Genomic DNA, 18361 nt, shown 5'->3' with positions numbered 1-18361 from the left:
TTTAAATTTGACACAATAAGCACATGTAATGAATACTTTTCTCCGACCAAAAAAAAACCTTGCAGATTTTTAGCCTTGTAAATTACCGAGGGAGACATCTGATTCTGTGTGAAATTCTAATCCATATTGACCCAGTCAGACAACCGATAAGAAAGGAGATAAATATTCTTACTTATTAAAGGAAAAGCCCCAGGCAATTATTATCGAGATGGCTTAAGCTATTAATTGAACCTGAGTTATCAATGACAGAATGGCGAGCGAGCGAAAGAGAGAGAGGGAATAATCAGTTTATATAACCTTGCGAGTGTGACAGTGACCTGTAAATATATTGTTATAAAGTAGAGCAAACCGTGTGTATTCGCTATCCTCTCCTCTATGGCATCAAGCCGTTCTCGCCGAGGGCCGATACTCATTAAAACTGAGAAAGTCACTAAATGCAGCTTTAAATAGAAAAACAGACATGACCCTCAGAGATCAAGTCCAACTTGAAAGTACTTTTTAAAAGAGAAGAAAGTATCGTTTCATGACGGGTAGTTTGAACTGCATTAGCTTGCATAATTTAAGGTTAATGAGACAACAACTCGGCGTGAATATAGAATCCCATCTCGTCTCTCATCTCTGCTACTGGAGCGACTGTGGGCGTTCATTAAAAAGGGATCGGCCTGGACGTTTTAATGATTTGGGAAACCATTAGAATTTCAGAGACCTATTACATCATGTTTGCATGCATTCCTCCACGCTTCCCACACTGCAGACTCATTTAACAAACTCCCCCCAAATTATAACTGACTCACGATTAGTTATCATATTTGTAAGACGTGTACTTTAGAGAATGAGCCAAATCTCAATGGCCTACAATGTTTGTTTTTCTGGATACAGATTGCAGTGTTTGACCAGTGTATTGTATGTGTTTAGTATATTGTAAACGTTATATGATGTTATGATAAAGAATGTTTACTTATCACGAACATGATTTCTGGGTGCTGAGTACTATATTGCATAATGGCCATAAATTATGAAATGGTTATCAGGAGGGGTCAATGATGATCATGACAAACTTGCTTGTCATTCAATTCAATTAAAGTTCGGAGGGTACCAAATCCAAATGATAATTCATCTACATTATGCAACAGAATCCAAACGCAATTTACACACTCACTGGCGTGAGTCAGGCCTTACCGGTCAATACCAGTTAAAATGATAAAAAAGAATAATGTGTACTGGATTGTATAAATAAACATTTTAGCAATGAAGAACATGTGGGACTTCAGACAAGGTAGTAAATATGCTCCTAATGTTTTAGGCTCAAGATTAATTCAAATGAATTGAATTTGTGATTTTCATTCTATTTATTTATCTATATTTACAGTAAAATGATAAAAACCTCACCTTCTGTTGATCTGTTTTGTGATGATCCAGGCTGTAAGCCTGTCGCATATTCTGTCATATTCCATCTATGTAGGGACAGATTCTTCATAACACATCATCATCATAATATGATACACTGTAGATTTGCTTACGGAGAGCTGTCAGACCCAAAAAACATTTGTGTTTGAATATTGCACATCCATCTGGGTCTGGTGCTTTTTTCCAGGGGGGAACGAAGCATTTAAATGGACCGGTTAGCAATAAATGAAAATGCTTGACACAATGTTCTCTTTTATTGTAAAGAAAAGAGCAGCTTGGACGTTCTGCTATAAAAGCTTTTGTGTTTCACAGAAGAAAGTCATACAAAGCATGTAAAATTGTATCCTGCAGAAATATTTGACATAAACAGTACATTTCTACTACTTGTATTTCTGAAACTGCTGATAACTGAAAAACTTTGCTTTGATGTGCTGTTACATTTACAATGTGAGATGTCGAAACAAACACAAATATTCTCAAGGAGCACTAAATAATTTATGCTATTTGCAGCTACTTTTCTCTCATTTATTTATTTTATTTATATATTTTTATCTTCTACTTTCTAAGAGCTCATTGTTCAAAGTTCGACTTCTTTTACCCAAAGTAATTCTAATATGTGCATGTTGTGGTCAGCATGTGAATGTCACCTGTTTACCTTTTATTAAACTTTGAGGGAAAGGAGATGACGAAAGACAAGACAAAATGGCAAAGACAACAGTAGCGTACATAAACACCACAGAGTTTGCATAAATAAGCACTCTCCTTCTCTGTAATGACATGGGCGTTCGGACAGGGTGTCATTTTGTGGAGGAGAAGCGTGGAGGGGTTGAAGTGTCCTAACCCCATTGGTGTTCCACCAACCCAACACGACAACTAATCACCTCGCAATTTGCATGGAGAGCTTCGCAAATCATCCTAAATAACGGCACAGCGATCTGAGAGATGAGTTTTTAATCTCTGCGAGATGAGATACTGACCCGAGTGTTTTCCTCCTCTCTTGTTTCATTCCTTTACATTTTCATTCGCCATCTCCTCTAATTTTTGCAATGGACTGCTAGATAAATGTGCAGCGGCAGGAGTCTAATTCCACGCAGACAGTGGAAAAAAACATAACAGGCCTCTCTTTCAACAATAAAATGAAAAAGGCCCACTTGTCCCGGCGAATAAGTCTCCTCTAAGATGCAATCAAAGTGATGACAGATATTTTAGCAGGAGGGAAATATTCTTTTCAGACGATCAGACAGGTGTTCTGCTCTCATTGGCCCTGCGTGACCCGTGTAATAGAGAATTTCCCAACGGTAAGTATCTGTTTTATCTAGTGGAGGTAAGTAATGAAAACATTTAGGGGAGATCTAGCTGAGAGCCATGAATCAGGTTTGAACTGCAGGCGAGATGCGCTTGTTTGATGGATAATGGGTGACTGTGGAGTCGTTTTTGTAAGTATTCTTAAGGCACATCATAGAGTTGTCAGAGCAGCACTTGGTATTGGTAGTGGGAATGCACATTTGTATATCGCTGCTGTCCATCTGAAACACTGTATCTCAATATTTTATTATTTTTATCAGTCACCCTTTATGTTTGTCACTGGTTTTTGCAAATATCTAACCAATAAAAAGTATCAAAAAGGGTTTGTCAACTCGACAACACCGTATTTAATCTTTTTAAAAAGCTCAGTGTTTGCGAATTTGGAAATTTAAGGTTTCGGACAGGACAGCAAAAACACTTCACTTAGAGATGATTTCGTATGATGTGAATGTGAACATTTAAAAATGCAAAAACGTATGAAGGAAGCCACACCCTGAACTTGGGGCTAAACATACAAATAAGATATGTAGATATACACTCACCTACAGGATTATTAGGAACACCACACTAATACTGTGTTTGACCCCCTTTCGCCTTCAAAACTGCTTTAATTCTACGTGGCATTGATTCAACAAGGTGCTGAAAGCATTCTTTAGAAATGTTGGCCCATATTGATAGGATAGCATCTTGCAGTTGATGGAGATTTGTGGGATGCACGAAGCTCCCGTTCCACCACATCCCAAAGATGCTCTATTGGGTTGAGTTTTTAGTAGATTTTAGTACAGTGAACTCATTGTCATGTTCAAGAAACCAATTTAAAATGATTCGAGCTTTACAACAAGGTGCTATTAGTTAACATTAGTAAATGCATTACCTAACATAAGCTAACAATATACAAATAATTTTTTCAGCAATCCTTGTTGATGTATAAATAATAGTTATTCATATTAGTTCATAGTGCATTAACTAATGTTAACCGAGACACCATTTGATTTCAATTATGAATTAGTAGCCTAAATGCTGAAATTAAAATGAATTGATATCAATAAATGCAGCAGAAGTATTGTTTTTGGTTTGGTTTTGCTTCATTCAATCGTTGCTCTATCCCCCTTCATTAGAAAATCAATACACTGCTGTGGATTCATCCCAATCCCAGAATGCACCATTCCACTGTGCACCAGGTGCCAGCATCAGAGTATCTTAAAACAACATTCGTTCTATTAGCATACACCCTCTAGACTAAACAATACAAACAAGTTCACAGATTCATTCTCTCTCTTCACCACGAACACATCAAAGTGCATAGCAGCGGGGAGCGTTCGTCATGGGCGAGGACGCCAACCTTCATCACCCAGAATCGGTGGAGAGGTGCCGCGCTGTATATGTAGCCTTCATCACCTCATTACGGATCTGCTTCATCAGACGCTCTAAACCATGGCTGACAGCCCACTCTTCCTCGGCCCACCTTACACACACTACCAGTTATTTTATCCCAATGGCATTTGACATGCACAAGCTTTAAATATTCACCTTGAACCAAAGGGCAGGAAGCAGGAGTAGATTGAAGAAACATTGCAAAATAGAGAAAGTCACCTTTGTCCTTTGAATTTGGATATATTGCTTTGGGTTTATGCGACACAGCATTTATTCATTTAAAATTGCAAATACTGAAAGAAAAGAATTGACACTTAATCAGAGTAGCATGAATAATGTTGTAAAATGTAAACAAACAAAATAATTGGTTGCACTTTATAGTGATTATAATGGTATAAAGGTTTTTTAACATTAGTAAATGCATTAATTAACATGAACTAACAATGAACAATAATTTACAACCTTCATTTTTGTTAATGATAATACAGTTGTTCATGTTAGTTTATGGTGCATAATGTTCACAGACACAATGTTTGATTTTAGAAATGTAATAAATACAGCAATTAACATGAACCAAGCTTAATACATTTTCTACAAGTATTGTACATATAATTGAGTATTAGTTATGAAAAGTATGTATGAAACCTCTGTACTAAACAGTAGGCGAGAAATACCCAGATGATCTACTGTTTGCTCCGAGATTTGTGGGCCTCGGATGGACACTTCTCTATCCAATGATGCCACAGGAGCGAAGCATCATTCAAATTTCAGAAGTTTATCAAATAAACATAGCTGTTAACTTTAAGGCGTATGTCGTTTTTCTTCAAATGTAAGTACAGGTAAAGTACCGAAGAAATTTCTTTGTCAATAAATAGTTTTTAACAGTGCCTAGGTACAGGTTGTTGTTAATACATCATAGGTCAAAGAGCATACAGGCCACATGACAATAAAACAAGGCGGATGCACTGTCCAAAATCTTTTCATACTAACCCACACAAACTACATCGAACGTACTGTTTAACGGTCGATAGGAAAGTGATTTAATTTTCTTAACTAATGCATCAAAGGATTATATTTCAGTGCTACCAGGATAAGATTAGAAACTTTCCAAATCAACCACTCCGACTTTGACTATAATCTAGCTTGTTTGTTTATATGACTATAAAATATTAATATAGGATAGAAAGGTAAACCGTAAAGGAAAAGGCAAAAAAGCAGCAAGCCATTCTTCATTTTAAAGGACTGCATTGCAATTTAACAGTACCCTGCTATAAAATTGTCCTTTTACCTTACTTTTATATACTGTAGTGTATTTATACAGTTTACAGCAAAAAAAAGGTGATATTGAATATACTGCAATATAATGTTTTCACTTTTAACATACCGTGGGGTCCAGAAGTCACAGACCACATTGTAAATCGAGTTACTTGCCTGCAAGATGCTTCTGGAAAACATTCTCTAATTTAGCTGGGATTATATGGATCAGCAGATTTTGCAAAAACTTGTGGAGTCAATGACATCTTAAGTATAATGTCATTGAACCAATACAATTAATTGAATGTTCAATTTTATATGTATAGCGAGCGAGTTTCCATCAAATTATTGTTTCATCACTCCCATGTCAAGGCTCAGGACAGCAGCGGGTGGCCAATAGAATGGGGTTTAACAGTGGCGCCCAATAGCAGAATGTGATTTATGGTAGCTACTAATGCTAACGTAGTATTTACTGCATCTCTGTAATGCACCAGGTATTCTAAATGTCCCAGTTTGAAGCTAAACAGCGGTGCCAGGACAAAGACTTTTATACATCTGCACAATGATAACGTCTAACTGGTCCCTTACGAAAATAAATCACGGTCTTACTATAAAACCCCAAAACCATGGTTCCTTTATTTAAACCATTCTAAAAATACGACTACATTAACCAAAGCTTAACCAGGGTTACACAAAATGTGAAAAGAATAGTTACTACACTTTATAATGAATTTTTTTTCGTAAAATATGTTGACTGAGCGCTTTTCATCTTGAACAACTATCAACATTGATCAAAGTTCAGAAATAGCAGCTTTCTGTGCGTGCAGTCACATCATCGGGAGACAGAGATAAAATTTTTTATTGAAAGATGTATTTATATGGTTTATGTCAAAAGCATCATTTTCTAATATGACAAGAATACTTTATTAACAAAACAAACATATCGCACATATATTTAATTGCCTTTTAAAATAATGAATTACTATGTTTTTATGCTTTGATGCAATCCCTCACATAAATACGGTTATTCATCAGCCCTGTAGTGCTTGTTAATCGACGTCACACCGCGTTGAATGTTGCGCCATATTGTGAGGATGGCTTTTAGTGCGTTCAATGCAGTGTTTTGATTTTCTTGTTTGATTAGGAAATATAACTGGGCAAATTCCAGCGTTATGGACGTGAAATTTTGAGTTATGGATGTGACAAAAAAATACACCGAGAAAGAAATTGTTACGATTATTTTTTAACCATCTGTTTATATTTTACTGAACCCTTGTTGATAGAGTCTAAACAACAAAAATTGATTCTATGAAAAAAAGTCATTCTATGAATAAAATATATATTAAGGGAAATAAACATGTGTTATGGATGTGACAAAAAAAGAACACGTTTTTTGGGAGACGATAAACTTTGTAGGATTTCTGTAAATAAATTGCACAATCCTGAAGCAATAATACCCAATGAATGGAGAAGGGATGCCTCTTTATAGAACATAAAATAGTTACTTTATATTAACTTTCATGTGTTCATTTATGAGGAATATGTAGCGTTATGGATGTGAGGATGCTTAAAATGGAAAATCATGCACTTAAAATAAAACAAATGCTTTACAAATTTATCTCACATGGGTATTTGAACCACCAAATGTTAAAATCTGTGCTGTTACCATGGTAAAATCCACTGGTAAAAACGTACTTTTTTCGTGGTAAGGTTGACATTTTCACGATATTGCCTAACTATGGTAGATCGGTCTTGCTGTGGTAAAAACACAATAGCATTACGCAGAGTAGTTCAGCAAAAGCCCGTGGTTCTTTCACTTTTTATTTCTGCATATATCAAACAAAACAAACATTGGAGTATTATCCTCCCAAGATGGCGGCGACACGGCAACACAGCAAAGGCCGTGATCAGCTTCACATTCTCTATTGAGTAAAGTATAGGCTATAGGCTTATTAAAACTAGTAAGAACAGCGACCAACTTTTACAGCTATGCGGTGATGAAGTTACTATTACACAAGATGACATACATGTTTAGTAACGGAGATAAACCAGTTCATATTATCAAGCTTTATTTCTCTACCTTACTGATCTGGTTTTCCAGCGCGCTTTGTGTTGTGTGCGAGAGCGTGCGTGTGTTTATGTCATCCACGCACCTGTTCCAAACTCCACCAGGACACTACAAGATCTCATTATCAGGCTGTTTTAAACCAAATGCTCCTGCTTTCACTTCTGTTTTAATTAGAGAGGCTTTTTCAGAGGTCACATGAAATGAGCTTTTAATTAGTGTCAGCCATCAGTTGATTTCTCCTTTATTGAAGCCGTCTCTCTGGACACCTCTTTGTAGTTAATTGGATCAGAGAAGCACTCGCAAATACACATACAAATCACTGTCAAAAGTTTCCGAAAGCACAAAGTTTGTCAAACAAAAAGAAACTAACAAATATTTGAAAAGACGGCGACGGATGACTGCCAGCGACGTGTTCAGTCAGCACCTTTGTTGCATCCTCGTTTAATTAATAAAAGCCTATTAAGCGCTTGTTGACAAAGGAGGATAATATACGGTCCCAGCTGGTGAAGAGGGAGCAAATAAAATGAGCGAATGAGAGCGCAGAGAGAGAGCCATGAGGACTTTTAAAATACAGATGAGGATATAAAACAAGTATAATCAGGTGGCAAACTCTATTTATAGAGGTAACTAACTCAGCTCTGTCGAAGATTGTCGACAAGTATAAGAAAAAAATAGTTTTTTTTTAAGTTAGTCAAGTCCTAAGGTGCAAGATATGTTTAGGGTTAGTGCTCACACTGAGGTTTAAACATGTCAAATCCAATGAAAATGGCAAAAGGGATGTGATGTCATTTAAGAAATTGACATCAATACCAATTCATAATTATTCAAAATGTCTATATTGATTTTATTATTTTAATATTGAACACAATATTATGTATAAATATGTCAAATTTGACCAAACCTGAACTCACTACACAGCTAAAGACTTGAATGAATAAAGATAACAATGTAAAAGAATGAGACAAATTGCCTGTGAACATTAATATAATGATGATGTAAAAACACAGACTCTAACACAATTAGTTATTTTCAACCCAGCTTTGGATCAAAAAGGAAGCCACTGGGTTAAATTAACCCAGAAAATGCTTATATTGGACAAAACATTGGATTGAATCAATCCAGTATGGGTTAGTTGTCTCTTTAGGACCCAACGCTGGGTTGAAAATGATTGAGTTATAGAAGTGTTAGTGAATGAGATGAGTCAGTTTTTGCTTATTAACTTCAGCAGACTAATAAAAACATATTTGATAATGTTATCTTACTGTCCCTCTATTCTACTTTTTCTGTTGGTAGGTCTGAGGAACCAAAAGAGCAAAGGCTGGAATTTCAATTTGACTCGTAAGACATTGAAAATGCATTTGCAAATGGACTTGGCATTTCAATTTAAAATTAGTCAAACGCTGTATGTTTGCTTTAAAAGAAAACAAACTCAAATGTGCAATTTCTTTTGAATATTGTCTAGGATATGCTTTCATAACAGAATGACAAATGAAAACGGAAAATAAAGGGCCCTGAGATGTAGGACCCGTAGGACCCTATTTGACTGTCAAGAAAACAGGCGAAAAACTAAAATTTTAATACAAAGAATTAAGCTGCAACTTTTTCTTTCTATTTTATCCACTCACAGCTCAATTCATTGTTAAGCAGACAAAGAGAGTCATTTAAATCAATCTTAAAGTGCTGCAATTACAGAATCCCCGACTGCAATTCTCTAAGAGCAAAATGGATTTTTCTGCCCATCTGGGCTATATGGCCAAACCATGAGACCTGAATATAAAGCACCGAATAGATAACAAAATCAACCAACTGAGAGCGCTTTCGGACAACATTTTCTCTTTGGCTTTGTTATAAAACATATCCATCTTCGTCTTTTATGACTTGATGCAATATTTGGTCCACAGAAATCCATGAGACAAGCTCTTTGTGAAGTTTTACAGTAAAGCAATCCTTTCGACTACCATACCTCCTAAATTTCAAGGACAGTGAAAGGTCAGCAAACTGACAGATCTATTCCTCGGGCAAGTTTTCTAGAAACTTTTATCCGACATTGTAAAGTACTGCGTTTACCTCAGTGAAAACAAATGCAGCGGTTTCCTTAATGCTTCCGAATAACCCCATCTAAAGCGTGGGTGAACCCATTCAAAAAAACATTTTTTTACACGTTTATACTGCAGACAGGCACCATAAAACACTAAACTGACAATTTATGATCAGTGAATAGCCCCTGACTCTGACAACACGATGACAACAGCGGCACGCCATCTACAAGCACATTGCTGTTTTATGAACTAATAAATTTGTGGCTGTTATTTCTAAACGGCGCAATAAATAACCAATATTCCTGAAAAGATGACTTGACCTTACTGTCCAGAGAGAAAATTGTGCTTTTCCCGGAGGGCTGATGATCAGTTTCACGCTAAACTCAAAAGGCAGCTTCCCAAAGTGCCAATTACCGTTCTGACATCCATTCGGAAGATTTATGAAAAATGCCACCGCGATCATTTCAAAACTTCAATTGAACAATTAGAACGTAAGAAGGGTCGAAAAATAGTATTTTCAATGTTAATAAGCAGTTTACCTAATGAGACCAATTCCAATTGCCAACAAACACTGACAGCTAGATGTTACTGCTAGTGTTTTTTTAGTCAGTGTTATCTTAAGGTCTAACCTCCAGCAGCTTTTACTTCATCTATATTTGAACAAGAAAGCGGCGCTAATTTTTATCATTACATGCACCTCCCTCACACACACACACACACACACACACACACACTTTCAATGACCTCTGAATTATACAATGTCGGGACCAGAGAATATTTTAACAAGACGCTAACTCCACAGTCTAATCCATCAACACACTTGTATTTGACACGGTGAAGGAAGAGCTTGAAATAGGCAATTATTGAACCACCTCCTCGATTTACACCCACCCCCTCGCATGCCACCCGTCTCCTCCACACTTCACCTTCTAATGACACGGAACTTTGTGTGGATACGCACGCCGTGACATGTCACCACTGCGTCCTACGCCGGCAGGCTCTGAGGCCTATATAGGCTCCGTATAGCTTGCAAGATGATTTCAGTATTCTGGCAAGCGTTCGCAGATCATCTTGATTGAGAGTTTTATGAAGAGCGGGCGAGCGAGAGACAGAGAGAGAGACGTAAAGCTGAAAGAAAAAGTGTAAGAAGAGAAAGAGACAGAGCTACGAGCGTGTCCAGGTCTGTTGCTTGAGGCACTTGATCTGGTCCGGGTATCCTCTCGGATCGCCTGACAGATAATCCATCAAATGTTCCGATGCGCTGACAGGGATGGATTTCAGAAAACGCATATGAGAGCGTACAGACATTTACACTCATAAACCAATTTTGACCATAAACCATAAAATGACAATGACAGTTTTGGCCATAAACATGATTGTTAGAGAAGAAACTGTAAGAGGATGCTATTACAAAAATATAAATATATTTTTTTCATATAATAATGGTTACACTGAAGCATCAGGGCTTAACAAATCTAGGCAAGATTTTTTGAAATGTGATTTATTTTCAATAGTTCAAGACTCAATATTCACCGACTTTGAAAAAACATTAATTATTACAAAAAAAGGTAATTACACATATTAATTGTAAAGAAATGTCCCATCAATGATTGATGGAATTTGTAGATTTTTAAAACCTCTTCATGACACAGACAATATAAAACCATAGACTGTCATAAATGCTTAAATGTACATTATTGTAAAAACCCTTCACAAATCGGCAGTGAAATATGAGCAATGTATTTGGCTATCACTGAATTTTGCCGTGCGATCAGGAATATTGCATTAAGTGTTCAATAATGGATATCAAGGCAGAAATATTGCAGAAGGCACACCATACCGTGAGAGTTTACCTACTTAAAAAAAATCTCAGGTCGGCTCACTTATCACACCCATACAAACACAACAAACTCAGGATGGCGATATCATATGGAGATTAACAAATCATTAAGGGATTTGATAATTTCACAGTTTCAATCATATGAAAAAATTGACAAGACTGCACCACATGACATTGTGATGGTATACAGTTAACTCAAGGTGATACAGATTTACAGCTTTTATACGGAATGCTTTTAAACTTTGACTTTAATGTTTAACTTTGTAAAAGTAAATCCATTCATGGGATCAATAAATGAAAGACTCAATTAAAAGGCTAAAGTAAGACAATAATGTGGGTGAGCAAATGCACCATGATTTCTGTGATGTGAGACTTATTATCATTCCTTATTAAAGGGATAGTTTACTCAAAAATAAAAATTCGGTCTTCATTTACTCACGCTCAAGTTCCAAACCTGTAAACATTTCTTTGTTCTGATGAACACAGAGTAAGATATTTCGAAGAATGCTTGTAACCAAACAGTGACAGTAGGAAAAATGACTTTATAATTTCTTGGTTCAATTGAACACATATACGATATTTTGAAGAATGTAGGATGGGAAGCAGTTCTGGGGCACTTTTGACTATCATTGAAATTTTTCTACAATGGTAGTCAATGGAGTCCAAGAACTGTTTGGTTATAAGCATTCATCCAAATATCTTTCTCTGTGTTCATCAGAACAAAGAAATGTATACAGATTTGGAACAACTAGAGAGTGAGTAACTCATGACAGCATTTTCATTTTTGGGTGAATTGTCCCTTTAAAAAAAATCAACTTTTTAGAATAGCAATATTTTAAATAAGATTCGAGTCTTAAACAAAGTACTGTCCTTCAAAAAAGAAATCTTCAAGGCTGGTATGTAACTATGGTTCAGAAGGAAGGGGATAAAAGTGGCTTCCACATGTTGTGTTGTGCATTCCTCGGGGGGTGAATAAAGTGTGCAAGGCTCTCTCTGCGTTCCTCGCCACGGCTCTCTGATGTATGAGCGGTGTTTATTTTGCCTGTGTGTACGAATTTACTTCCTGGCAATGGCTGCGACGGCTTTTTTGGCTGCATCATCCAGGTCACTGGCGGAGGTGATGGGCAGGCCACTCTCAAACAGAATACGCTTTGCCTCCTGAACGTTGGTCCCTGTGGAGTATTTACACAAAAATAAAATCAAATATCAAACTTGAAAGGATTTAAAAAGACCTTGATAGTATTTTTAATTAACTCCCACACACACATACGGCTGACAGGTTGCGAGTTTGGGGACAAACTATTCTCTACAGGTTTAAAGAAGCAGTGGCTTTGAAAATGCAATGGACCTTGTTTGATTGGTTGAAAAGCTCAGGAACTGTTCCATTGGCTGACGGGGAATGGGCTTGTTCGTTCCATTGGTTGGAAACGACAGGGCTCCATTGCCTGCCAGAGGGAACGTGTCGGTGCCAGCTGCCGGGGGCACGACAGAGCGCACGCCGTATCGCTTTGCTCGGGCGGGCGTTCCGATCTTTACACTGACTCTGAATGTCACTGAACTGTGGCCCCCTGACACAAGCCCGATGCCCGGGGCCAACACAATAATACGAAAATGGAGACGTGGAAAGGGAATGAAAGTTTGTCAGTTTAAGAACAACGGAGCGCACGTGTGTGAGGTGCGTGTGCAGCTGTGATAGAGAGAGCGGCGAGCAGGTGTTGAAGAAAGAGGTGATGATTTCACAGGTGAGTGTGTAGCTTCAGGGAGAAAAAAACATCTGTAAGAGCCCAACGCTTCAGCACTGGAACCATCCAAAATATGTGTGCGAAAAGCAATGTTAGGTTATGATTTATTCAATTGTTTTTAATGGAAATCATAAGAAACCAAATTGAGGAGTGACGTAAGCCTCGCTCAAACGTGCTTCTCATTAGCACAAAGGATTAAAACATACAAAAACAACTTATGCTAAATGTATAGTTACGTTTCAGTGTATACATAAGCAGCGTGTTTGTTAGCGTGTGTGTGTCTTTGTGTATTTATGATATTACTATTCCTCAGGAGAAAATGTTCTAATCAATAGCAGTTTCATGAGGAATTCAATTACAGCGCCACTTAACTACTGATATTTCAGCGCTTTTGTCTGTTCGCACAATAACTCAATTCTAACACGTCTTCCACATTTGGCAGCACAAAACAATCAATTATATAATTTCATTAGCAGAGGCTGAGGGCGAGCGAGGGCGTGCGCTGGGAGTATAGAGTATCCGCTGACCGTCGCTGTTTAACAACGTCGCGTTGTTTAAGGATACAGAGGGGCACGGACAGGAAACAAAACTGACAGCTGTGAAAAAACAACAAGTGACTGGAAGTCTGTATCTCTCAGCTAGTGATAAAACAATAGTGTTAATGAAAAAATTTAATTACTTATTATATGTATTAAAATGATCTTATAATACATTTTCAAGTATATGTGTAGCTATTCATTCAGAGGGAAGTTTTCAGGTTAGAATGTTGTTCCCGGTCTTAAATTCTAGCTGGGTCTTGCCCACAAACAGAATAGATGTAATTCATTGGCAGGCAAGAGATGTATGTGGTTACATTATCACACATTCACACACAGGTCAGTACTCATCCGTCACCACTAGGTGCTGCTAGAGACCAACTTAACACAAAATTCACAGGGTATAAATCAAGACAGACCTCTGAACTAAGCTTCCTTTAGAATAACTCTCCATTCTCATTACATAACTAACACGATAACTAAAACCAAAATATATAAGCACAATGTAAATTTGTCTACAAACCTTTTCAAGAAAAGTCAAAGGATTTAGAATATCTATGAATTAAACAAAGCAAGATAATAGAGAATAAAACCTTGTTTGAAGTGTCTGGCCAAAGAAATGTGAGAATTGAAAAAGAATTTCTGTCATCCAACAGCAATGTGAAAGACTGACTGTGAGAAAAGGTTATCGTTATCACATAAAAAGCAATTTTTCTTAAAAAGTTTTCCTAAATGTACAAAAATGACTGTTGTCTTGCATGAAAGTGAATACGAACTTGTGTTCTTTTCAGTATTTGAGGTCTGAAAAAATAAAGAGCATCTTTTCTGTTATTTTGCCCTGTTTCTCCAGTTTTCATTCTATGAAAAAAAATGCATATAGAAACATGATTTTTTGGGGGGGGCATTGTTAGTAGTTCACAGAATGAAACAAAATTGATGATTTTACCTAATCACACTGTGGTGAGTAAGGCATGACGAGAGCCGTGAGGCGGGGCCGGTGGCGTGAGTGATAGTTGGAATCAGCATCTCTCACGGAGGAAATCCGGCCCAGACATGTGTTTGGTTTGTGTTTATGTTCTTGTGGCCGGCAGTCGACTGTGAGGTGGCTACCGGTCTTTTACTTCCATATTATTGTTTGTTTACTTTCATAAAAGTTTGTTAAATGTTCGTCAGTCCCCGCCTCCTTCCTTCCCAACTTTGAACTGTGTTACACACATAAGTATAATTATTAAATAAATGAAAACAAATATGAAATGGTCTCGTTAATGTTGCCGCGGCTGTTTGTTGTTTTTTAATAAAGATATAGCTTCTTTTCTAAGGTTTACAAGGTCACATATTATTTTGTAATTTGTTCAGAAAAGTATATTCCCCCAAAATGTGTGAGTTTAAATACATCAGGTATATAGTTTAACAGTACGTAGAATGAAATCTACACAATGAGAGTCAGTTGCACACAAAGCTCAAGTCTGCTAGAAAGGTGAGAATCATGAAGGTGCTTCACTGGAATCAACAGGTAGCTCATATAAGTAAACTCTAAGCTGGGAACCATCTTATAGCGTCCTGTCAGACATGATCAGCCACAGACAGAGAGAAAGAGAAGACGATCGATCTGTAAGTAGCATGCAGCCTCTTCCACCCATTACTGAGCTCTCAGGCCACCGTGACTAATTCACTTCTCCAGAGAGGGCAGGCAAGTTGAACCTCTGTTCCTTTAAGACATCTCTATTTAGATGTGAAAAGAAATGACTTTTGCTCTGTGTACGATATAAGGAAGTATTTATCTTGAGAAATACTGTAATCATGTAGTTTCTAGATTGCCGAAAGCAATTTAAACATCACACAAGTCAACAAAGTAATGAATGAACCAAACTCAAAACAAAGTGTCCCGGGGCCATCGGGCCGTATTGCTGAGCCCTGATAATAAACGCATTCAACATCATGAAATAATACGTCGGTTTAATCTAGTTTTCAGCATATCATCATGCTGTTTCTTGGTGTACTTTATTTAAGCAGTTGTGAGAAGGGCAGGGTACGGCAGGACAAACGAGGGGCAGAAAACTAATGGAGTGGAGGATATGTCTCTCTCCCGGGCAAAACGACTCAGCTGTTTTCTGCCAATTATCCTAATGGCCAGATGGGAGTAGGCCGGGGCCCGGTGTCACACGAGCGAGTAGCATTAGCATACACAGGTGAGAGGTCCTGCAATCAACGCCGGCCCCTCTGCTCCTCTCACTGCCACGAACAACTGCTGCAGCGTGACGCGCTTGCTAACCAACCCCAACATGCTCTTCACTTGACAAAATTGGAATTTGATACGAGTAAAGGTTTTGAGGAGAACAATTTCTTAAAGTTAAAACTGTTGAAGGTGCAAGAAAATGCAACATTTTGTGACACTGACCCTCAAGCCTGACCACCAGAGGAACCTTGAGCTCCAGATCTCTGCACGCCTTGGTGATGCCGTTAGCAATAATAGCGCAGTTGACGATCCCTCCGAAGATGTTCACCAAGATGGCTTCTACCTGCAAACAGAATAACAAGAGCGTTAAATTAAAAATCTGAGCAAATGCATTGTTTAATGGGCCCACACGTGACCAATGGGGAATCCCTGTGGTAAGGATGTGAAATTTGCAGTCAGAATGTGAATTATACTTTCACAGATAATGTATTTATTACCAATATATTAAATCAATTGTTTATATTTACTAAACCCCGGATGAGTCCAGGCATTAAAAATCAGTCTTTGCACGAGTATTTTAATGTCGATGTGTCCATTTACGAGGAACAAGGAAAGCTGTGACAATGGATGTGACAATTCACTTTACTGACTATGGAAAACAATGCTTTAAACAAAGGTGTGTCCAAACTTTAAGAGAGACTTCACGTGTGTATTATTATCATTGATCGGTATAGTGAAACTTGTTGTAGAAACTAGATTTTTTTCATCTACAGGTTGATTTTTGTGACCCCGGATAACAAAACTAAAGTAGCACAGAAATATTTGTGGCAAAAGCCAACAAAACATCGTATGGGTCAAAATTATAAATGTTTCTTTTATGCCAAAAATCATTAGGATATAAATTAAAGATCATGTTCCATGAAGATATTTTTTAAATTCCCTACCATAAATACATCAAAACATTATTTTTGTGAGTAATATGCAATACTAAGGACTTCATTTGAACAACTTTAAAGGCGATTTTCACAGTATTTAGATTTTTTGCAACCTCAGATTCTAGAGTTTTAAATAGTGCCAAATATTATCATATCATAACAAACCACATATCAATGGACCTTCAGTTTTCAGGTTATTTAAAACTCTCAATTTTCTTTAAATTACCCATACGACTGATTTTCTCTTCCAGGGTAACATTTGCATGGAATTGCCCCAATGAATTAGTTTCCAAATGTTTGTGATTTGATAAGCACATTTGATGCAAATTCTAGGATGTGACAGAAACATTATGATCTTAAAAAAATGCAATGGAGACTATAAATCCGATTAATTTCCATGACCTCAAGGATCTTTCAATTCTCATAATATTTTCAGGTTTTCCATCACAGGACTGAATAATAGATCTGAGGTGCTTGTGAAGTATGGTATTCATTCAGTCTTGAAATGAGCAGCCCACCTGAAGAGAAGCGAGATAGACATTCTAGTGTGCTATCAATGCTATATAACAACCACCGGGCCTCGATAGATACTAAACAGATTATACTTTAGTTCACTCCGACAATAATTTTCATAAATGTGTAATAGAGATGAAAGGGTTAACGTGTGCAAACACACAACAACACGTGTGTGCTCACAGTTGTCAGCGGCTCATGAATATTGTACTCTTAAAAGGTACGAAACCCAATTAGTGTCATTTTATTTCAGTCAAATTAGCAAAGAGACAGATCAGATTAATTTGGCATGTTTACTCATAATCTATGCTAATCTGTGACAGTGACTGCTGGCTCCATTCTGTGTTAATGATATTTACATGCTTAGAGAGGAGATCAGAGGATCAGAGAGATGCTGCCAGATTCGCCTAGAAATGTTCACACTATTCAAAGAGAGAGAGGGCTTCTAGTCCGTAGATAAAGTTAAATATTCAAAGATCAACCCACGAGGTGACAGACAAACAGTCAAAGACGGACAGAAGAAAGGAGAGCGACTGAAATAGAAATGGCTAGAGGCCGACAATGTTTCCTCCAACAGGTACATGCTCACCTGGTCGAGCTGTCAGATTTCTATTCAGGCGACAGCAGCCACGTCTTTACATCCTCAGCTATCACATACCTAGTGTTTCATTGTCAGCTGTGATATAAATAGATACAAAACAAAAGAAGAGAAACCGAGTGATGGGCCCCTGTGCTCGAGTTTCCAATATGTGACCCTGAAACTGCACATTCTGTTGAAATCCGAACTAATACGGCCGATGAGTGAGGGCTCTGTTAGTGATTTCGACAGGTCGGAAAGAGAGAGAGAGAGAGAGAGCTTGTGTCTGTGATGTCCAGCTGCTGACACCGGGACTGGCAGGCACTAAGCATGACTACAGCACGTGCACATCTGTTTCATCATCTCTACTCAACCCTAGCAAGATATAGAGAGGAAAACATGATGTGTAGAAGCACAGACCTGGAACGTTTCTCAGCGTTAGGGAGTAAAACCTGAGCCAAGGCAACTGAAAATGGAGACATATATATACACAAACGCACTGATGTGTCGCATTGGGTTCTTACGTATCATTTATACTGTAAATTTATGCTGTAAATATAATATATATATACATAGTATTAACTGTTTCTGAATT

The 18361-nt window shown here is 37.5% G+C and overlaps 1 protein-coding gene across 1 annotated transcript in view; it reads right to left on the bottom strand.

Moving 5' to 3' along the window:
* Positions 1 to 10927: 10927 nt before the first annotated feature.
* The window catches only part of suclg2 (succinate-CoA ligase GDP-forming subunit beta), a 95650-nt gene continuing 88216 nt past the window's right edge, over positions 10928 to 18361 (bottom strand). Inside the window, exons 10-11 of the mRNA XM_056734921.1 lie at positions 15964 to 16084; positions 10928 to 12459 (exon numbers count right to left, since the gene is read on the bottom strand). Of these exons, the coding sequence (XP_056590899.1) occupies positions 12344 to 12459; positions 15964 to 16084 (237 nt within the window). The 3' untranslated portion in view covers positions 10928 to 12343. The remainder of the gene's footprint in view (positions 12460 to 15963; positions 16085 to 18361) is intronic.

The sequence above is a fragment of the Triplophysa dalaica genome, chromosome 21 (assembly GCF_015846415.1).
Source record: "Triplophysa dalaica isolate WHDGS20190420 chromosome 21, ASM1584641v1, whole genome shotgun sequence".
NCBI lineage: Eukaryota > Metazoa > Chordata > Actinopteri > Cypriniformes > Nemacheilidae > Triplophysa > Triplophysa dalaica.
Note: the sequence above shows the minus strand (reverse complement) of the source record. Positions and strands in the feature narration are given on the sequence as shown.